The sequence below is a fragment of the Ursus maritimus genome, unplaced genomic scaffold (genome assembly GCF_017311325.1).
Source record: "Ursus maritimus isolate PB19 unplaced genomic scaffold, ASM1731132v1 scaffold_19, whole genome shotgun sequence".
Taxonomy (NCBI): Eukaryota; Metazoa; Chordata; class Mammalia; order Carnivora; family Ursidae; genus Ursus; species Ursus maritimus.
The window spans coordinates 33,529,107-33,552,230 of record NW_024424341.1 but is presented as its reverse complement, the minus strand read 5'-3'; the positions used below and the strand labels follow the sequence as shown (position 1 = coordinate 33,552,230).

Genomic DNA, 23,124 nt, shown 5'->3' with positions numbered 1-23,124 from the left:
GCTCTCCTTCCCCGACAGCGCCCGGAAATGGGCCCGTCCAGACCGGGTGGCGCATGCGCCTCAGAGGCCAGGAGCAGCGGGGCCTGGTCAAGCCCTGAAGGGTCAGCTGCGGAGGGCGTGGGAGGCTTCGCTACCCGGAGCTGGCCCAGCTCTGGCGTCCTGACTGCCGGCCTTTGAATGGGGAGTCTTCGCTGGTGACTGTCGCTTCAGCCCTTCTGGTGTGGCCGCGAGTCGGGTGAGTCTCGGCAGTCCCGGCCGTTCCGAGGAGCGCTCTCTTCCTGGCCGCGGTGTCTGGGGAGGCCGCGGGACACCCACTTGCCCCCCACCTCGTTCTCTGCTCGCGCGCGCCCCGCCGTGTCCCCTCCTGCGGCTCTCGGAGTTTGGGATCTGGACGGTCCGGCCGCTGGTCTTCGGGGTGGCCGTGGCTCGCCGGCAGTGCACTGCGCAGTCCACCGCGCGAGCGGCCGGAGGTATGTCCTGGGCTCTGCGCCCTTAGGCACTTGCTGAGGACGCGCTGGTAGTTTAGAGCATGCTTTGGCCTAGACCTTTCACTCTCTGCTGCAGTCTATGCCGCCACTCGCGAGCCTAGTGATCTGGGGCGGGCTCCTCCCCTCCTTGAGCCTCGGCTTCCACGCCTGTTAAATGGGTATAACCCATGACATCGATGGTGAGAAGGGAAGCCCTTCCATAGTGTTTGACACGGTGAGCGCTCAATGAATTGTATGATTATTATTGTTATCACCTAGGAGTTTAGAATGTGCATGTAGAAGGTGGGGGCCTTGTTGGGGCACATCTCAGCTGCAGTGAAAATTGCCACCAGTCCGTCTTGCGAAGTGGGAATGCAGTGAGATCCTCATCAGTACACTTTTCAAGGAAAGGAGACTTTCAGATCCCTTTTACTGGGTTTAAAAATTACCGTGCTTGTAGGTTCACATTAGGTGCTTTATGAAGAGTCTTAAGTAAATCCGAGTTCTGGAAACCTTCATTTAAAATCTTAAGTGCATAAAAGAAGTTTGCACTGGCAAACTTGTGTTGTGATGCCCCTTGTATCTCCTTTCCTATACATACAGGCTTCTGCAATTGTTTAATTTATTTCAGATGAGCCTTATTTTCGCCCCCCCCCCTTTTAAACTATGTTGAGGTGTGAACCAATTCTCAGATCTATAATAATCCTAAATTCAACATCTGGTAAACATTTATTGAGCATTTACTATGTGCATTTGCGAGAATATTCCCTCACTAGCCTGTGTGTTCTTTGGGGTGTATGGACTGATTTTTTTCCTCCGAAATTCAAGTAATTTGGTAGAATGCCCAACATCTACTGAGTGGTAAGTGTTTGTTCAGGGAAAGCTACAACTTGGCCCATTCCTTAAAAACTGTGTGGTGGAACTTACGAGCCCAAAGTCCTTTTCTCTAGGCGTCCTCAGGGTTGCTCTCAGTAGCAGTGGGGCATGGTCTGTATTTGGGAGCACTAGTCACTCAATAGCGTATGTTTGGATTTGGTCACTTTGCAACTGCAAAGAAAAGGGTAGGGTAGGTAGTATACCCTGCTAGGTCTGCTACCTCTGCTGAATATGGTGCATAGTTTGAAATAGTTGCAGAAATACTAATTTAACTAATTCCAGTGCTTTCTGAAAAGTAGACTTTAAAAAAGATATGTTTTAGAAAGCATTAAGTATTAAGTTTACTGTTCTTCCTAGAGAACAGCTTCTTCAAACTTTGCACAAGAGACTTTTCTGGACTTGTTTTTTGTTTGTTTTAAAATGACGTTAGAAATTGAAGCTGTAGTATTAATTTCTTTCTGGTGCAGCCACCAAACAGCAGAATCTTTTGAACGAAAACCCAAGTGGCATTAAAATAAGGGGTTTCCTCCTTGTGACTGTAGATTTGCTGAAGTGTTATTTGAATCCTTACTCCTTTTTCTTTAGTAGAGTTAATGTATTGGTTACTCTTGGTTTATTTGCTAAAATTGTGCCACCTGGTGGTTGAAGTCTGTCTATCGTGGAATAGTCCTTAGGAAGATTTTACCTCAGTCTTGGTAGAATAAGATGAAGGAATGACTAAAATAAGCCTATAATTTTTATGTCTTTAGTGAGAGTACCATACTGCTTCTATCCTCCCAGCTTACCCCCAGGTAAAAGTTAAAATTGTTTTCCAGGGGCCTGTCACCCAGTTATCGAAACATCAGATTGTCACAGCTGAACATTTTTAAGAGTTTCAGTGGTTGTTTTGGTATAAATGTGTGCACAGTGAGGCAGTGGGTGGAGTTGAGGTGAGGAGAGAAGCACTGTAACTGTGACAAGTTAGCCCTTCTGATGTTTTCTAAATGCCAAAATAAAGGTGGGACTGAAGTTTTGTGTTTAAATGATAACAGTTTGAATGGAATTTATTCCTCTTTCTTACTATAAACACCCAGGCATGAAGTCTTATCACAAATGAATGTTCCCTTCACCTTTGTTCAGCAGTGCTGCTGACGCTCTTAATTATTTTGGCACTACCCTTTTGAAGTTGTTTTGTGTATTCTTAGTGGTAACAAGTTTTTTATCCATTGACTGTAGATTTTATTTTTGGAAATAGGTTAAAATCAGTTCAGCCTTTCCCATCATGTGACAGAGTATTTCGGATATACAAATAATACTTTACATATGTCACACTCACTGCACACCATTTCAGATGCTCCCACATATGTTATTTTAAACTTCATGACCATCCAGAGATACAGGTCGAGAGCTAATTCCAATTTATGGAAGAAGAGACCTAGGTCTCAGATTAAGTAACCAAAGTGTTATAATTTATGGACAGATAATCCACAGCTTTTGATTGCAAATCCATTGTTTGTCTTGCTGAACCAGGTTGTTTCGTTTATCTTCTCTGATGTGCGCTTCCCTAAATTGGTAAGTATTCCCAGTTTCATTAATGGCTTCCTGTTTGGATTTGACTGATCAGGACAAACACAATACTGTCCTCTTTCTTGAGGGAGACAGGCTCTCTATGTCTAATAATACAGGATAATATTACACTGACTTATTTGGAAGCTAGGCCTAGAATTAGTGTCTGTTGAACTTGTAGCCAACCAGAGGCTCTTTGAGAAATAGTTTTTACTCTCTTTATTTATTTCTTCCACAAACTGCTGGGAAGGCATGTCTTTACTATTTTGAACATGGGAATTATCTGTCCTGGTGAGAGATTGCATTGGTCAGTAACTCTGCCACTTAGTATGTGACCTGGGCCTTAGTTTTACTATGAAAATGTCAGTAATGCATATTTGAACTACAAAAGGCAATTTCTTATGGTTCCACTGAATTTATGAAGGTACCTACTTGCTATAGTTACTGGAAGGATTATAAGATTTGTGCCTAGCATGTGGTAAATGTTCAACAAATTATTTTCTACACTAATAATGTACATATATTCTTATGGCTTTGAAGGAATCTTAAAAGTAGGAATATGAAACATACATTTAGTTTTCTTCAGTTCGTAAGTTACTTTGAATTATAATAATGCTGATTAGAATAGGCTTTTAAAGATGACTGCTGGAAGATACTAGCAGTCACATCAGCATGTTCTAAGAACAATGCCGTTGTTTTATAGCTGTGCTTTGTGGATCACACAGGAGAGTCTGGCAGTACACCTGTGTGTGCACCAATGGTTACATGAAACCAGACGACACCAGGTGCCGGAAGGGAGTATGGGTACAGGGTGGATCGAGGGAAAGAAGAAGAAAAAGATAGGGTGGAGGAAAGAGGGGAATGACTGGTAAAGCAGGGAATTTGTAACATAAGGGATTTGGTCCGTGTTTAGAACTCTAAATTATGTAGTAGCTTAGCTTTTTACCAAGAAGACTAGGAAAAGGAAACTGTATGAGAAACCATTTTCTTCTTGGACATAGTTATGTAGGATAAGTAAGTAGAAGGGAAGACATCTTATTGGTACCCTGGCTGGGTCCACAGTGGCATAAACTTTTGTAATAGAGGGAGGAAAAATATACATCGTGATATGTATGCATTTATACTTGTATACAACATGCATGTATTTATCTCAGCAGCCAAGTGCCTTCTAAAGTATTTAATTTGCCAACTAACGAGGTCATTTCAGTATATTGTGAGCTTGTTTCCGAACTGTAAAAGTATGCATTTGAGGGCTGGTTGATAGAAATATGCAAAAATTTTATATCAAATATGTTTATAAAAATATATATTTACTGGAAAAAAGACATTTTCTAGAGGGTTAAGCCAGTATACATCTTCCTTAGGAAGAAGTAAGTGAGGCGGAAATCAGATAACCAGATTACTAATAGGTGTAGATACATAATATTGGTATAATATTAGATGATTTAAATTGCTAGACTTTATGAGATCTCGATTTTCTGAGGCAAAAAGATTATGTCATTAAAAAGACTTTGTAGTGGGTGGCAGGCAAACCAAACTTGAACTTGGCTGCACTTCCAATTTCCATTTCAAACACTGAGCTGGCCCCAGCAGCCTGATATGTGATCTTCAGCTGTGGTATGCGTGTGTGTGCATGTACTCAGTGGAAGTCACTCAATGGAACAGTGATCTACTGATGTTTTTATAAATTGAGTTCTGCAATGGTAGGAATACTGTCATTCTCTGGAATTAATTTGTTAATGTATTTTTAAGGATTTTACTTGTTGTGAGTGGAAGGTTGATAGTTTGAATTTCTTGAACTTTTTGGTATTAGCTCTATTAAGGCACAATCTACAGATCATAAAATTCACTCATTGTAAGTGAGTTCAGTGATTTTAGTAAACTGCAATTGTGCACCTTTTACCACAATCCTATTTTAAAACATTTTTATCACGTAAAAATATTCCTTTTGTAAATGAATGATTCACATGAATGAATGAATGAATGAATGATTATTTGCCCAATGGCAAATAATCCTCACTGTCACTTTCAGGCCCCAGCAACCCATCAGCTTTTTTTCTCTACAATTTTGCCTTTTGTAGACTTTGCATATAAAAGGGATCATATAGTCTTTTGAATCTGGCTTCTTTCATCTAGCTTGGTGCTTTTGAGGTTCGTCCATGTTGGTGCCTGCATTCCTTTTCATTGCCAAATAGTATTCTATCGTCTAGATATACCACGTTTGTGTGTCCAATGACCAGGTTATTGGATATTTGGATTGTTTCCAGTATTGGCTGTAATGAATAATGCTGTGAACATTCACATACATGTCTTTGTGTGCATGTGTTTTCATTTCTTTTGGGTAGATTCTTAGGAGTGCAGTTTCCGTGGTCCGGGTCCTTTGGTAAGTTTGTGTTTAACTCCTTAAGACACTGCCAAATTGTTTTCCTAAGAGTATACTATTTTACGTTTCTACTAGCAATGCATGAGGTCTGTTTTCTCTGCATCCTAACTAATGCTTGTTATTGTCTGACTTTTTTATTATAGCTGTCGGGGGCAGATGTGTAGTTACCATCTCATTGTGGTTTTAGTTTGCATTTCCCTGTGACTAATGGTATTCAGCATTTTTTCATGTGCTTAATTAACCATTCCTGTATCATCTTCTATGAAGTATTCAAATCTTTTGCCCATTTTTTAGGTCCATTTTAAATGTTGGATTGTTTATAAGCATTGTTTATATATTTTAGATAACAAATCCTTTTTCATGTATGATGTGCAAATATTTTCTCCTAGTCTGTAGCTTGTAGGATATTTATTTTTTAGAGCAGTTTTAGGTTCACAGCAAAACTGAACAGAAAGTACAGAGATCCCATTTGCCTCCTGCCCCATGCATGCATGGCCTTCCCCACTATCAACATCTCCCACCAGTATCGTATGTTTTTACAATTGATGAACCTGCATTGACATGTCGTTATCACCCAAAGTATGGTTTGTCTTTTTCTTTTTTCTATTGTATACATTATGAAATGCTCACCACGATAAATATATCACAATATTATTGACTGCGTTCCCTATGCTGTACTTTTCATCCCTCTGTCTTTTCATTTTCTTCATGGTGTATTTTGAAGTGAGAAAGTTTTTCCAGTTTTATAAGATTTTACCAATTTTTTCTTTTATGAATTGTGCTTTTGACCTATCTAAGAACTCTTTGCCCAACCTAAGGTCGTTATTTTCTTCTAGATTTTCTTTCTTGAAACTTGTAAAAGATTAAAACAATTAATTGATTCTTTTTTTTTGTAATGTTTTCCAAGTTAAAAAGAATAGGTTAAAAAAAGGAATAGGTACATAGTGCTACATAACTGTGGCAAACACTTCAAAATAATGCTTTTCCTTTGACGTTGGCTAATTTTCTACTTTGTGAAAGAACCAATTAAATTTAATTTCTGAAATTTCAGCCTCTTGCTTTCATTGTAACAGTTGCATTTTATGGATATATCTGCTAAATTGAAAAGCTTTTTTCCTCATCTGCTTTTTGTTTCTTTTCATTGTTTAGTTGGATTTTCTCAGCCCGATGTTAGGAATAAGAAAGCAGTCCATATGAATTGACGCTAACATGAGACTGGCTAACGAGGTGTTAACCCTCTCAGAGGAATATACATTTTAAAAGGATTAATAAGCCAGTTCTCTAATTGTATAGAATTTCATCTGAACAAAATGAGTTGTAGTCAATTTCAGGAACGTGGGGAAAATAATTGAAATCGGGCTTATTAATATAGGCTAGCTGTTTCTGCTGGAGCACTTATTTCCAGGATTGGGTCTCTTGAGGAGTTCTGATCTTTTCTGAACCTGCAGGTTCTCCAAACAACACCTCATGATTTGCTGAATCTGTTAAATTGTTGGATAAAGAAGCTGAGCCTCAGGTTTAATAATTTGCCTAAGGTCAACATTCTTTTCTGATAAAGCTCACTGCACGTTTGTACAGAAATAGTTTTAGGTCGCATTAACAAATACAGTCACACATATTCAAGACACTCTTGTATCCACAGGTTGCTCTGCTGTGCTCCGTCACCTCCTAAAGATGCATCCTGACTTATCTCCACACTTGCACACTGAAGAATGCAACGTCTTGATTAACTTGCTTAAGGAATGTCACAAAAATGTAAGAGTTCAGAAACATGACCATGAAGCAAAAATGAAACTTAGGTGCAACACACTGATGTAAAATGTTACGTCCACTAACAAAAAGGAATGATAATATAGTGGGTCTTAGCTTACTCAAGATTAGTGACTGATGTTTGTGGTGTTTCAGACACCATCTCCTTTCCTGATTAGTAAAAATCAAGCACGGTAGTTCGTTAGGGAACTTCTGAAATGATATGTAATAGTTAGAATCCACGTTCTTACAATAAGATACTTTCCTTTTTTAAATTACAGGGCACCAGAACAGTTATGTTAAATTCTGACTCTTCTGATCGTAATGGAATTATTCTAAGATTTTTCTAAGATTTTCCTTGATGTCTACCATTCCGTGTTTAAAGGAGATTGAAACATTTTTTATAATAGATATTAGCTAAATTTAAATTACGATTGGCCTAATTTGACAGGTTTGCTTACTTGTTAGTGGAATGAAAGTAAAATTCCATGCTTTAAACCAAAATAGAAAGGAAGACCATTTTTGGAGGTCATTAAATTAAGCTGATATTTTTACAGATGTCAAATATTTAGCTTTTTTCATATACTTGAAATGTGAGACGGTTATAAGGAGCATTTCTGTTTTTCTTTAATTTTGCATGATGTGTTATTTTCCTCATGATATTCATAAACTGAGATATATCAAATTATAATAATAGCAAGTATCATTTAAATGAGTACAATTTAAAGACTAATGGTAAGCTATAAGTAATTCCTGTGACCTGTGTAGTTAGGTATTTTTGTTGGTTCAAAGAATGTTGTCATTTGACAGTATACTTTAGGCAGACTCTTTTCAGCATACATCTAGATCAAGAATTGATACTGTCTTTTTAACATTAATCATTTTATGGGTGTGCAGTAGTGTCTTATTTGGTTTTAGATTTATTTTCCTGATGGCTGGTTTTTGAGCATCTTTTCATGTGCTTATTGGCCAGTCACATAAAGTCTTTTGCCCATATTTTATTTTATTTCTTAAAAAAATTTAAATTTTATCTCTTTATTATTATTTTTTTCTTTAGCCCATGTTTTAAAATTGGGCTGTTTGCTTTATTATTTAATTTTAAGAACTCTGGTTTTTTTCGTTCGACATACAAGTCCTTTGTCTGGTGAGTGTAATGTGAATATGTTCTCTAGTCTGTGGCATCATTTTTCACTTTCTTAAGGGTGTGTTTCAAAGAGCAGTTTCTAAGAATGATGAGGTCTAATAACCAGTTTTTTTCCTCTTACTGTTTGTGGGAGGTTGGGGTTTTTTGTTTTTTTGTTTTTTTTTTAGTTTTTTTTGCCTTCTGAGTATCTTTGTATGTTTCCTGGTCACACAAAGATTTTCTCCTGTTTTTTTCTTGTGGAAGTTGTTGAGTTTTAGCTTTTACATCCAGGGCTGTGATTCATTTCAAGTTAATTTTTGTGTACGGTGTGAGGCATGCGCCAGTGTTTCTTTCTCTTTGGATACTGTTGTTCCGGCACCATTTGTTGCAGAGACCATCCTTTCCCTCCTGAATTATCTTGCTGTCTTTGTCAAAAATCAGTTGACCATATGTGACTGTCTATTTCTGGGCTCTCTAGTCTGTTGCACTGATTTATGTGTCTGTTCTTAACCCCAGTTAATTCCAGTGTTATCTTAGTGGGGCCACCCTGGTCCCCTGACCGTTTTGTCCTCTGTCCCTGCTCAGTTGCACTGGAGTGATCATTCAAACGTAAGTTGAATCATTGTTCCCCTCTAATGGCTCCCTTTGCCTGCAAGTTATCAAATCTAAATTTCTTGCTTTGTGTTGTTTCAGGGCCTTCATGAACCTGGCCCCTACTTACCCCTTGGGCCTCACCACCCTTCTGCTCACTTCTGTGTGCTCCTGTATGGAATTGTGCAGGAACATGCTTCCCTCTTCCAAGCCTTTGTGCTTGCTTTTTCCTTGCTTGTCTTAGAGCTCTCCCCACCATCTCCACTTCCTGTGTGCTAGACCAGGTTTCACCATCCTCCAGGTTTTATTCAGCGTCATTTGTTATTTCCTCTTCCTTTTCTCCGTTCCTGGCCTACATTCTCTTGGTGTAGTCGCTCTGTTCTCCTGTAACCCCACATGTAATACAGTTCCTACTTTTAAGATAGTTCTCACACTTTTTGGTCTCATGACTCCTTTATGCTCTTAAAAATTATTGAGGACCCCGGATAACTTTTGTGTATGTGGGCTACAGCTACCAATGTTTACTTAATTAGAAATTAAAACTGAGAAATTAAAAAATATTAATTTATATAAAAGTACAGTAATAAATCCAATATATGTTAATGTAGTAATTTTTCATAAAAAAGATCTTATTTTCCGAAACAAAAGAGTGAAATGAATGACATTGCTTTTGCATTTTTGCAGTTCTCTTTAATGCCTGGCTTAACAGAATATAGCCAGATCCTCCTATCTGCCTTCATGTTCGGTCTTTGGTGATACTGCCCTTTGTGCAGCCTTTGGAAAATCCACGGTAGCCTTGTGAGAGAATGAAAATGAACAAAACAAATAAGATCTTTGATTATCAGGAAAATAGTTTTTATTGTGTACATGCTCTGGAAAGATCTTGGGAACTCATGGGTGTCTCTGGACTATACTTGGAAAATTACTGCTTTATAGCAATCACTTTGTGAGCTGGCTCTTCCCTTTGACCATGTACTGAGAGTAGGGCCCAGGTCCACCTTCCTCACTGCTGTATCCCTAGTGCTTAGGACATTGTCTTCGAGATCTCAATTGATTGATTCATTTATTCAGTCAATTGCTCAGTCGGTTTGGTTCTCTAGAAACAGACATTGCACACTAGAGGCTTATGCCATGTGTATACAAGAGAATTGTAGAACCCGGGCATTTCGTTAACCAATTTCAATGGAGCACTTTGGGTTTGTTTTTTATGTAATGTCACAAGAGTATAATTCTTCTTTGGTTTTAAATGTTGGGAAAGCTAAAAAAAAAAAAAAAGGGCTTCTGTCTTGGATTTAAAAATAAGATGTATGTTTATGGGATGATATGAGTCAATGTAAACCAAACTATGAAATACTGCCTTACGTTCTGAAAGTCTAATCCTTTCTGTTAGTTCTGCTTCACCGGAAGGTATGTGAAAATGCATGGTTCCTGTTCATTTGTTGTCAAGGATATAGTTTAGGAAAAATACACAGGAAATACTTATTCTGAAAATGTCCTTAGGTAACCACTAGGAGATCTTAGTTTACCTTAAATGCTTGCCAGAAAAAATGACCCATTTATTCACTGTGGACCAGAAAAGGATATTTACAGTGGCGGTGAAGCAGGGAAAGAAAGGATTAGCATGAGGCACAGCTAATTAATTACGTGTTGTCTGGTTTCCATGAAAGCCTTAATTAGAAAGAAAAGGAAAAGGTGCTTATTATTACAAGTTCAGCACTTATGGCATGTCATTATAGGACATCACCATGCTGTCCTACCCATTCCTTAAAAGTCGTGATATGCAAACACACTAATTATAGCCCGACTAAAATTCATGTTCTTGACTTCAGTCTTCATCTTAATCTGGTTAGAGCATTCATACTTTTTGCCATGATAATCATCATAGGCCTTGAAACCACTAGGAGATTTTTATTTTTGCTTTGCGAAGAAAGAGACTTTGAACTTTAGATACAGGTTTTCTTACATTGTGGATTAGTGGCTTACTTATGTGGCTCATATAGGCCATTTAATAATAGTGTTATTGTTTCTGATGTATTTTGATGACATTTTGGATGGAGGAAAATGAGAAAATTAGTGTTGGCCCCCAGCATTTATCAGATAATTCTTCAATGGGACAGAATGTTTGCTAATGAGGAACTCACTGGTCATGTTAATATGGCCACACCACACTTGACATCATTGCTCCCTGTGATAGATGGTTGTGCTGTGATTTTCACATGCCCTTAAAGAAAGGGGTATTAGAAAACAGAATTGTTTACACTCTGTCATTGTGAGGTTTGGGCAGGTTAATAGGCTTCCCTTTTATGAAGGAAAACTCTTTTTAGTTTTCATTTCTACCTATAGAGCATTTAGTCCTCCTTTTAGGAAGGCCAGGGTAAGTCCGTTTGTTTGTATATTTTATACCTGTGATTTAACTGTTTGCTTATTGACAAGGTGGTGACACATTAAACCCATTTCTGTAGGAATAAGTATTTAAATTCTATGTGCCAGAGACCTTAGCATATTATGGGATGAAATATTTTACCACTCTTCTTCCTTTTAGCACAGCATTCTGAAATTTTTTGGTCATTGCAATGATCTCGATCGGGAGATGAGAAAATGCTTGAAGAATGAGGTAAGAAAAGTGTTAGGGGATGAAAGTGGTTGAACAGTAGAATAGAAATTTCTGATTAATATTTAGAATACCTCCATTACTAATTTTTATTCCAAATTTTAGTATAACAGAGAGAATTGACATTTTATATGTATGTCCTCCCCTAAAACCAAGAGGAGAAATGAAAGTACTTTGCTGGTTTTTTTTGTTTTTTGTTTTGCATGCACAGAAATGAAAACAACTTCCTTTTTATAATCATTGTGACTCTGGATGAATCGTAAGGGCTAGGAAACTGAATTTGTTTAGTAGAAAGACTTTGGTCAGTCACCTATTGGCTATAGCAGGTAACTAACACTTTCTGGGCCTCCGCTTCTTTATAGAACATGGCGGGAGCTAGACTTGGGCTCCTCACAGGTTTGAAATTGTGAATTTCTTCGTAACCATGGCATGTATGAGCCACACGGATCTAGTCTGACTTGGCCGGAAAGACTTATTTCCTGAACCCGGTTTTAGGCCATGACTTGGACTCGGGCATATAGCAGAGTGCTTTTGAAATCTTTGAAAAGAAATTTAACTCCATTTCTGTTTCATACATCAGTTGTTTTATGTCCCAAAGCTTTAAAAATACATAACTACTAAAAACCTGCCTTCCAGTTTTCTTTCCTTTTCTATATTTTTGAATTTTTTTTCCAATTAGCCTTGTATTGAAAGGTCTTAGTTACAACATTTGAAGCTGTCCAGCATCTATCTATCCTCAGTTTTTGTATTTTTCAATCTGAAGCTCTTTTTTTTTTTTTCCTTCCCAGAATCCCTTTCCAGTGTCTTTATTGTTCAAGAACTTTCTGGACTTCTGAGTTCAGGGTGATAATTTTCTTTGCACAAACGTGTACATACAGAAGTGTTTTAAATTGATTTTTCAAGAGTTTTTCTTCATATTTACTTGTAAAGCCAGTTTATATGAAAACTGAACCTAGGGCTTTGTTTCTGTTTTAAGATGGTGGGAAAATGAAGCCCACATTACTTTATTCAGTACAACTGTTTATTTCTCACATTCTTTCAGTTGTGTCAGATAGTTTTTTCCCTAAGTTTAGATTTTTTTTTCTTCTTACAGTTCAGTAATTTTTGCCATTAGTTTGGTGATTAGATCTTTATACGAAATTTTCTTCCAGGTGAACAGCTCAGGAACTGTCAGTGACTGTTTGGTAGAATGTTGTAAATATTTTTCTTACTTTGAGTTTGTTTTCTTATAAATTCTGGATTTTCTCCTTGACTTATTTTCTAAGTCCTCTTCGTGGTTTTTGTGTCGCTTCATTACCTGATTTATAGATGTTTTTGTCTGTTCTTTCCTCCTTCAGTCCTCTGAACCTGTGCTCATTTATTTCCTCTCTGCCTTTAATGCTTTCTAGTTGACCGTTTCCTGCCTCTCTTGCGCTCCTCTAACCATCTCCTTCCTGTGCCATTTGCGTACTTCATTCCTTGATGCTTTCAACTACGCAAAAGGGTCTGGCCAGTTCCCTTATTAGCCTCTCTTTGCTGCTGTGTCGCTTTCTTTCTTTCTTTCTTTCTTTCTTTCTTTCTTTCTTTCTTTCTTTCTTTCTTTCTTTCTTTCTTTCTTTCTTTTTTATGATAAATTTTTTATTGTTATGTTAGTCACCATACAGTACATCCCTAGTTTTTGATGTAATGTTCCACGCTTCATTACTTGCATATAACACCCAGTGTACCATGCAATACGTACCCTCCTTAATATCCATCACCGGCCTATCCCAGTCCACCACCCCCCTCCCCTCTATTAGTTGTGTATAACACCCAGTGCACCATGCAATACGTGCCCTCCTTACTACCCATCCCCAGCTTATCCCATTCCCCCACCCTCCTCCCCTCTGAAGTCCTCAGTTTGTTTCTCATAGTCCATAGTCTCTCATGTTTCATTCCCCCTTCTGATTACCCCCCTTTCTTTATCCCTTTCTTCCCCTACTGATCATTCTAGTTCTTATGTTCCATAGATGAGAGAAATCATATGATAGTTGTCTTTCTCTGCTTGACTTATTTCACTTAGCATTATCTCCTCCAGTGCCGTCCATGTTGTAGCAAATGTTGAGAACTCGTTCTTTCTGATAGCTGAGTAATATTCCATTGTATATATGGACCACAACTTCTTAATCCAGTCATCTGTTGAAGGGCATCTCGGCTCCTTCCACGATTTAGCTATTGTGGACATTGCTGCTATGAACATTGGGGTGCATATGGCCCTTCTCTTCACTACGTCTGTATCTTTGGGGTAAATACCCAGTAGTGCAATGGCTGGATCATAGGGTAGCTCAATTTTTAACTTTTTAAGGGACCTCCACACTGTTTTCCAGAGTGGCTGTACCAACTTGCATTCCCACCAACAATGTAGGAGGGATCCCCTTTCTCCACATCCTCTCCAACAATTGTTGTTTCTTGCCTTGTCTATTTTTGCCATTCTAACTGGCGTAAGGTGGTATCTCAGTGTGGTTTTGATTTGAATTTCCCTGATGGCTAATGATTTTGAACATTTTTTCATGTGTCTGTTAGCCATTTGTATGTCTTCATTGGAAAAGTGTCTGTTCATATCTTCTGCCCATTTTTTGATTTGATTATTTGTTTCCTGTGTATTGAGTTTGAGAAGTTCTTTGTAGATCTTGGATACCAGTCTTTTATCTGTAGTGTCATTTGCAAATATCTTCTCCCATTCCGTGGGCTGCCTCTTAGTTTTTTTGATTGTTTCCTTGGCTGTGCAGAAGCTTTTTATCTTGATGAAGTCCCACAAGTTCATTTTATCTTTTGTTTCTCTTGCCTTTGGAGATGTGTCATGAAAAAGGTTGCTTTGGCCGATGTCGTAGAGGTTGTTGCCTATGTTCTCCTCTAGAATTTTGATGGATTCCTGTCTCACATCGAGGTCTTTCATCCATTTGGAGTTTATCTTTGTGTATGGTGTGAGAGAGTGGTCAAGTTTCATTCTTTTGCATATAGCTGCCCAATTTTCCCAGCACCATTTATTGAAGAGACTGTCTTTTTTTCCACTGGATGTTTTTTCCTGCTTTGTCAAAGATTAGTTGCCCAAAGAGCCGAGGGTCCATTTCTGGGTTCTCTATTCTGTTCCATTGGTCTATGTGTCTGTTTTTGTGCCAGTACCACGCTGTCTTTGTGATCACAGCTTTGTAGTACAGCTCGAAATCCGGCATTGTGATGCCCCCAGCTTTGTTTTTCCTTTTCAAGAATTCCTTGGCCATTCGGGGCCTTTCTGGTTCCACACAAATTTAAGGGTTGCTTTTGTTCTTTCTATCGAAATAGTCACTAATACTACTTTTGCAGCATCCTCTTTTGTCTCTCTTAATATTTCGATCCCTTTTGGTTTGGTTGTGCTGTTCAGTGAAGTTTTGTGAATAATGTCACGTTCATCCTTTTTTTTCCTTCTTTAATTCAAAGGCCATCTGGACTCCCTTTGAGGATATCTTAACATACATTTTAACATAGATTATGTTTTAATTTGCTCTTTAACCTATTTTTTTGGCTGCCTACAAAGTATTATCTTCTGAAGATTTACCCGTAAGTCCTTCCTCTCAACGTGATTGCTGGAGGCAGTCCAGTGTATTTGATTAAAGATAGATACCAAATATTTTTCTCAGAGTAGGTATCTCTCCATGTTCAAGAACAGTGCCTTTTTTTTTTTTTTAAATAGTTTTTAAAGTGATGAAATGCCCTTTCCCCCCGACAGTCTTAACAGGAAAATTAATGTGTGACAGATAAAAGGAATGATTTTGGTTAAAGGGACCCAGTGTTTCATCTGTAATTTGAAGTGGCCCTTTGATGAAGAAGAAAAAAAAGTTTGAAAACTATCATTCCAGAGGCTATGTTAGAACTCTTCAGTCAAAACTTCAGATCTAGAAAACTTCTTAGAGATGACCTAGTTAGCTCCTCTTATTTGAGGTTACAGCACCCGAAGATGCAGTAAGCATGAACCTTCCCAGCATTGTCTCAGGGGTCTGGGGCAGGGTACCAAGTTGAGTCCCTGCTTAGCTTTCTATCACTGATTTTCATTTCTGCGGCCTTTTCCCATATCTCTGGCTCTAAAAGGTTTTGATGTCTAGCTATTCACATATAATTAGTTTTTTTCAGCGTGAATTTATTTTTACTTTTTTTTCTTTTTCCATGGGGACCCTTCATTCACCTTTAAAATATGTCTATCGGGGCGCCTGGGTGACTCAGTCGTTAAGCATCTGCTTTTGGCTCAGGGTGTGATCCCAGAGTCCTGGGATCGAGCCCCACATCAGGCTCCTCCGCTGGAAGCCTGCTTCTTCCTCTCCCACTCTCCCTGCTTGTGTTCCCTTTCTCACTGGCTGTCTCTCTCTGTCAAATAAATAAATAAAATCTTTTAAAAAAATAAATAAATAATAAAATATGTCTATCAGTATATATAAGCCTATACATATATCCATACAAAAACACTTACATTCAAGTGTCTCTGCTTTAAACAAGTGCTTTTTCTAAGTGCCAGGCTGTGTATTTCCTGTTACTTATATAACCTACTGGCCAGATCCAAATACTAGGCTGAAAACCTCCAAGGTGAAAACTGGATTTAGATCCAACTGACTACAGAAATGTAGAATTTGGAGAGAATCAGGTTTAATGACTATTCATAATGAAAAAATCCTGGGAGTTCAGCTGAATATAGGTTTCCATGTGAACTAATAGGATAATATGGTTGCCAAGAGCCAATTACTTTTGATAATATTTACAGAAATAAAATGTCTAGGTCATAAGAACTAGTAGATCCTCTGTAGTCCACAGCTGTCAGACTGCGTAGAACACTGTATTTAATTCTGGTTGTGATATTTTTTATAAGGGATATTGATATTAAAGCACCTTATAAAAGGCACTTGGTAGCTATTAGAAGGCAGAAACCATGTTCTGTGAACCTTTGTAGAAACCAGCAATGTTCAGCCTAAAAAAGGCGTAGTAAGTGGGTTTTCTGTAGTCAGATATTTGCAAGAAGAAATAGAGGGCAGTAGGAGAATTTACAGGGGAACACTTATTGGTTCAACATTAAAAAAAAACTTTTGGAACAAGTAGAAGTGTCCAACAATTAAACAGGCTACCTCTTGGGTAGTGAGCTGCTCATAGCTAGAAGTGTTCAAGCAGAGGTTAGATGACTTCACTAGATTGTGAGTTCCTGCAGAACAGGGACAAAACTCACTCATCTTAAATATTTACTGAATTCATATTTTGGGAAGAAATAAATTCAGTAAATATTTGTGCATCTATTAGGATGTAGATGCCGTACTGTGTTTGCAATTTCAGATTCAGTGAAATAAAAGACAAATAAGAATTTTATCGGCAAAAACTATTTTGCAAATATTTTGAAATATTTAACTCAGCTGATATAAATGGTAATATAATCTGCTGTCTCTTTTCTCCCCCCTTCCTTTTATTTTCCAGTACATGGAAAAGAGGACCAAGAGCAGGGAGCATGGCAATGCGATGCGAAAAAGACTTTTTAATCCCGCAGAGGAATCTGAAAAATAAATTAGAGGCATACCTCGTTTTATTGGGCTTCGTTTTATTGAGCTTCGCAGATAATGCATTTTTTTCCAAATTGAAGGTTTGTGGCAACCCTGCGTCGAGCAAGTCTATTGGCGCCATTTTTCCAACAGTATTTCTCACCTCGTGTCTCTGTATCACATTTTGGTAATTCTCACAATCTTTCAAACTTTATAAATTACTATCATATTTCTTATGGTGATCTGTGATGTTACTATTGTAATTGTTTTGGAGTGCCACAAAGCATGCCCCTATAAGACTGTGAACTTAATCAATGTTGTGTGTATTCTGACTGCTCACCAACCAGCCATTCCCTCGTCTCTCCCTGTCCTTGGGCCTCCCTATCCCCTGAGAATCAACATATTGAAATTAGGCCAGCTAGTAATCCTACGATGGCCTCTCCGTGCTCAAGAGTCCCCCATCTCACACTCTAAGTCAAAAGCTAGAAGTGATTAAGCTCAGTGAAAGCCGAGATAGGCTGGAGTGAGGCCTCTTGCGCCAGTTAGCCAAGTTGTGAGTGCGAAGGGAAAGTTTTTGAAGGGAATTAGAAGTGCTACTCTGGTGAACACACAAATGTTAAGAAAGTGAAGCAGCCTTGTTTCAGTGGTGGATGGAAGGTCAAACGTTCCCTTAAGCCAAAGCTTGATCCAGAGCAGAGTCCTAACTCTCTTCAGTTCCGTGAGGGATGAGAGGCAAGGAAGCTGCAGAAGAAAAGTTTGAAGCTTGCACACATTGGTTTGTGGTGTTTAAGGAAAGAAGCCGTCTCTATAACCTAAAAGTTCAGGGGTGAAGCAGCAAGTGCTGATGTAGAAGCTGCAGCAACATTGAGGCAAGACCCTCCACCAGCAAAGAGAGGATGACTCAATGAAAGCACAGATGATACGGTTAGCAGTTTTTAGCAATAAGGTATTTTTTAATTAAGGCATGTATGTTGTTCTTTAGACATAATGCTATTATGCACTTAATAGACTACATTATTGTATAAACATAACTTTTATACGTGTTGGGAAACCACAAAATTCATTTGACTTGCTTTGTTGTGGTATTTGCTCTATTTTGGTGGTCTGGAACGAAACCTGTAGGATCTCTGAGGTATACTTCCCCTGGATGCCTTGGCTGAGAGAAGACCTAAAGACTCTTGGTTGATAACCGAAAGAATCTTTTACCTCATTTGGTCTCCAGAATCCTTTGAATGGAAAGTGACCCATGGGGAAATACGGAAAGCCTGATTCTGAATATTTGTTGGGTGGAGCCTTAGGTACTGTCTCTCGTCTGCCGACATACCTGACTTCCAACACGTTTCTTCCCTTTGCCAGCAATCAGTTCACATTTGCATAACTCATCTCCTTCAATAAAATAATTGACTTTAATTATATTTTCTCTGTTCTCTTAGACTTTCCTGGAATTAGGGCAAAGTGGTCCCATTAGACTTTGCTTTTTGACAATGTGGTGATTCTGGAGCTTAAACATTGAAGACACAAACTAGGGCAGAAAGAGTTTGGGGAAGTCTCGGCTGTGTTAACGATATGAAAATGACCCAACTTTATCATTCTCAGACTCATTTCTAGCAGGCAACCACCCCGTGCCCTTTTTGCCAGGTGTTTCTGAAACCAGTGACAATCTGGAAGTCAGCAACTTCCAGCCACAGCAGAGGATTGATCTTCTTGTCAGATGAGGTGTCAACAGACTGTGAGCTGTGAGCTCCTTCTAGTGAATTCTGGTGGTATATCCAGAATGAGGCCTTGCTGATGTCATTGTTTAATAAGTGATGTCCCCATCATCAGAGGTGTTCAAGAGGCTGGACATTCACTTAGCAAGGTGGTTACGCAGGATCACAGGCATTTGATGAAGGGATGGAGGACAAAGTAGAATTAATTCTTTGAGACTGAGATTTATGAATATTTATTCAGCCCTTTCCTCCATGTCAGTCAGTACAGGTACAGAAATGAGACATTTTGCCTTTAGAAGCTTGTAGTAAACTGACGAGTTGACTATTCCAGTAGTGTTGAAGCGCCATGTGGGCCAGTGTTGATAATGGGCCACCAGAGGTGTTTTTTAGAGCAGGATGAAACTTTGGGGTCACTTGATTTTTTAAAATTCCACATTTTGATGGAACGTTTGGACAACCTAAGTTTTTTATAGACTTCACATTCTAAGACCCCTCAATTCCCCAGAGGCATTGATAACTGACAGTTGGGTGGGTCTTCTCTGCATTTACATCACTATTTCGGGACAAGAAAAGGAACCCTGTATTTGGAGAAGGAGCAGGCATAGAGGGAGAGGGCAAACCATAGCAAATGGTGCCATGGAATTCCAAGAGGGTCCCAGAGGAGGGAGTGTCGTGTCACTGGGTCCAATAAGGACTGAGGTGCCCGTTGAGGCTCTGGTTCCTCTGTCATCCCTGACTGAGAGCTGCTTCCCGTGGTGAGGAGTGGCCAGGAGCTTACGGGGAGCTGGAGGATGCAAGCATATTTGGAAAGGCTTGGCTGTGAAGGGAAGGGCATTTTAAGGTGAGAGAGAGTCTAACAAAATCAAAAGGAAATGGTGAGTGACACTAGGGAACGGGTGTATTTGAAAAGAATGCCCGAAAGGAGGGAGGGGTTGATTTGTGGAGTGAAATCTTTGAGGAAGCAGAAGTGAGTGAGATTCAGGGCCCTTGCTGACAGGATTACTGTTTTTTCCAGAAAACTAATGAGAAGCTGAAAACTTGAAGCACTGTAGGGAATGTAAAGTATTCCTTTCAGAGAGCAGTAAATACCTGTCTGCAGAGGTTGTGCCGCTGTCTCCCAGACTCGGTGTCTGCTCTTTGAGGACCAAAGTCTCAGCCGTGCTAACAGGGTTACCAATAACCAGTTATATGCTGGTAAATGTTTAATACCTGGCCCTGAAAAACAAACTTAAAAGGTACTAATTTGTAGCATTTGCCATTGTCTGTGGTGCACACCCTCCTGCCATAGCAGATTTCAGACTCCCAAGGTGACGTCACCCAAGTGGAGCTGGAAAGACGTGCTCTCCGGAGGCTCTCCTGAGCTGGTCCCAGCTGCCTCCAGCCCCCTGTGGCACACCACTGCCACGTGGAAGGAATGCAAGGGATCATCACGGATTGCCCGGTGATTGCCACCTCTCCCACTTGTCGCATTTTGTCCATTGAAAGCACCTGTCACCGAAGATGAGCAGTAACGCAAGACTGCTGTGCCTTCTGCGCCTACAGTCCAGGACTGCTAGAGTTCCAGGAGTCTGCAAGGGCGTGTCATTTTGTGGAAGAGAGGAAGCAAATGCCAGGTGGATTCGGGAGGAAATGGGACCTGCCTGTGCCTTGTTGGTTGGATTTGTGCCCCAGCACTCGGCTGTCTGCATCTCTTTCTGTTGCAATACCATGACCTTCTGGTTTAGGACATGTCACCAGTTGCCTGCTTTTTTCAGCCCTCTGTGGGTCAGTGTGAAACCTCACAGTTTTCTCCTTTGCAGAGCAAGCGTACTTTCTTCCTGGGGATTTCTGGGTTGGGTTTTTGTTGTTGTTGTTTTTTTAATCTTTGATTTTTTTTATTGCCACTTGTAGTAGTAGGAGCCTAACAGGCTGGAAGGAGATGGGGGTGGGAGGGAGCAGGCGTCCTGTGTCCTCTTGCCTTTATCAGGCACCTGGCACTGCATTGAGTGCTGGTGTTACAGTGATGAACGAGCTGGACCTAGTCCGGGTGAGGGCTCGTGTCACAAAGGACAACCTAAGTCCTGGTAAGGAATTTGGGTTTCCTTTCAAGGGCTCTAGGAAGACATTGTCAGGTCTATGCAGGATGCAGAGTAAAGTGATAGACGTACTTCACTTCGTGTGGGTTTCTAGTGGCTTTGGGTCATAAAGGACCATCTCTTGAACAGCTCAGGCCACGGTTTTCCTGAGAAATCTAATTTTGTAGACCACCGTGAGCCCTGATTCTCTGTTCATGACAAATTTATTAAAGTGTTACTGCAAGAAATACGACACAATTTTACTTAAGAGTGAGGATAGAAAGTTGAACTTTTTCTGACCCTTTATAAATGGAGTTTAAAATCACTTTAATCTCCATGGGGTTTTTGGCTCAAAGCACAGAGTTTGTTTCCTGAGAAAGACTTTGGGGTAAACTAATAAAGGTAATGTCATTGGCCTGCCAGGTGGACACACCGGAGAGCTTTCTGTGCTTAGCAGAAGAACAAGTTCCTAAGTCCCAGGGGAGCTGCCTTTGCCACCACACTCAGATGGGAATTGGTGTCCTTTAAATGATGTTATACCCCGGGGGTTCAGACATGCCACATCCTGCCTTAATCCACGGTCATGCCTGCCTCCCCCGGTGAAGTCACTGAAGGAGATGGTCCACAGTGGAGAGTGCAAGTGGAGGCAAGAGGAAGGCTTGTTGTCATCAGTCTCCTGCCTCAGTGATATTCCAGGTGGGGCAGGTGGCCTAGGATGGAGGCCTGGGGGTCAGTCTCCTTCCTCCAAGTACGGCTAGTCAGGACACTGACAACGAGACTGACGGTAGAGAGATGGGGTAGGACAGCAAGCTGGCTGAGCTGCTCTCACTCATGGAAGACTCTGGCTCAGTGTGAACCACTCTGACAGCGTGAGGGACGAGAGTGCCACATGCATGTGAGTCACCTTTGCTGAGCTAGCTAACATTGCCATTCTCTTTGTAAAGGAAATGTCTCAAATTGGCAGAAGTGTGCAGACTCTATGAACACCCACGTACCCACTCTCCAGCCTTATTAACTTTGATATTTTGCCGTGTTTGTTTCAGGTTATTTTTTTAAATAAATAATACATTACAAATGTGGGTGAAGCCTTCTTGTGTGTCTTACCCCAATCCTATCCTCCTTCCTTTATCAGAGGTAACTACCACTCTGATATATTTCATGCCCGTTATGATTTTGTACTTCTAATATATATGTAAGTATCCATAAACTGTATTATTTTGCATGTCCAAATATTTTACTTTGAAGTTGTCATCATGTGTATTGCCTTCTGTACTTTTTTCACAGTTATGTTGATAAATGAAGCTCTTTATTCACTTTAACTGCTGTGTAATATTCCATTGTATGACTGTACCACAGTTTATGCATTTTCCTTTTGATGGTCATTTTAGATAGAGAATTTTTGCTCTTATTAAAATGCCTTCATTAGTATTCTTACATGTCTTGTGCAGTCTGTGAGAGTGTCGCTTGAGTATAAACCTTGGAGCTGTAAGGATACACCTTCAACTGTACTAGAAGTTTCTAAATTATACTGCAAATAGTTGCAGACATAAAATTAATCCATCTTACTGACACTGAGTTGTTTAAATCTGTGAACGTAGTATATCTGTCCATTTTTTCAGGTCTTTTATGTTTCTCAGTAAATTTTTATGATTTTTAAATGACAATCTTAGGCATCTTTTGCTAGATTTGCTCTTAAGTGGTACTTTAAAAATTGCGTGTTCTACTTTGCTATTATTGGTATAATGCAGTTGATTTCTTTATATTGATCTTATATTCAGAAAGCTTGCTGAATTTTCTTAATTCTAATAGTTTATAGATTATTTTAGATATTTCTATGTAGACAGTCATGTCACTTGTGAATATATTAACAGTGTCGCCTCTTCTAACGCTGACATGTTTTTAAAAAATTGCTCGTAGTTCAGGCATCTGGTACAGTGTTCAATGGAAGCATCAGGCTGGTTTTGTTACTGACATACAATCCTAACATTTCACTGATATGTGACGAGTTTGCAGTAGGTTTCTGGAAGACGCCTGTGCCTGGTTAAGGAAGTTCCTCTGTGTGGTGGGTGAACTTGCTCGACGTCCGTCCCGTGTGCCTCTCAGTACTGCTGAAACCAGAAAGCCAAGCACTGCGTTTTTTCAGATTCTCTTACTGTTGGGCTTTAACAAATTAGTGTCCATTCATCACTGAGACTTGACTTTGAAATGGGCTTGAACTGAAGAGAGGGAGGTTGTCTGGTGTTCGTCTTGCTGGTGTGGGTCATGGCGGACATGGCACAGCTATGGTAGGGACAGCAATTTTTGCTGTGGTTTCCCCGTTTTTGCCACGCAGCTTCTTAATTGCGTCAGGAACCTAGACTGAGCTCTGCAGTGTGGCTTTGGGGATTGTTCATGAAGTTTCTTCACCCCTTCCAGTGCTTCGGTAGGTTATGTAATACCTGGTAGTAAATATCTTTCTGTCATTACATGCTTTATATGCATTACACTCGTCCCCCTTTGACTTTCTATC

At 39.6% G+C, this 23,124-nt stretch overlaps 1 protein-coding gene across 9 annotated transcripts; it reads left to right on the top strand.

Moving 5' to 3' along the window:
* The first annotated feature begins 80 nt into the window (after positions 1-80).
* Positions 81-18,262, top strand: CMC2 (C-X9-C motif containing 2). 9 transcript variants are annotated; one of them, XM_040633630.1, is made up of 6 exons: positions 81-235; positions 2,853-2,894; positions 5,234-5,271; positions 6,914-7,026; positions 11,277-11,348; positions 16,791-18,262. In XM_040633630.1, the coding sequence occupies exons 4-6, from the start codon at positions 6,946-6,948 to the stop codon at positions 16,875-16,877; spliced, it is 240 nt and encodes a 79-aa protein (XP_040489564.1). In that variant the 5' UTR covers positions 81-235; positions 2,853-2,894; positions 5,234-5,271; positions 6,914-6,945; the 3' UTR covers positions 16,878-18,262. The 9 variants fall into 9 exon arrangements, with proteins under 9 accessions (XP_040489564.1, XP_040489567.1, XP_040489566.1 ...); XM_040633634.1 differs by lacking the exon at positions 81-235 and adding an exon at positions 358-470; XM_040633635.1 differs by lacking the exon at positions 81-235 and adding an exon at positions 491-702.
* Positions 18,263-23,124: the final 4,862 nt, after the last annotated feature.

What these genes read in the sequence shown, in the direction of transcription:
- CMC2 (XM_040633632.1), top strand. Translation starts at nt 6,946, where the DNA reads ATGCATCCTGACTTATCTCCACACTTGCACACTGAAGAATGCAACGTC. An exon ending in TTAAGGAATGTCACAAAAAT is followed by an intron (nt 7,027 to 11,276) that starts GTAAGAGTTCAG and finishes TCTTCCTTTTAG; the next exon opens with CACAGCATTCTGAAATTTTT. An exon ending in GAAAATGCTTGAAGAATGAG is followed by an intron (nt 11,349 to 16,790) that starts GTAAGAAAAGTG and finishes TTTATTTTCCAG; the next exon opens with TACATGGAAAAGAGGACCAA.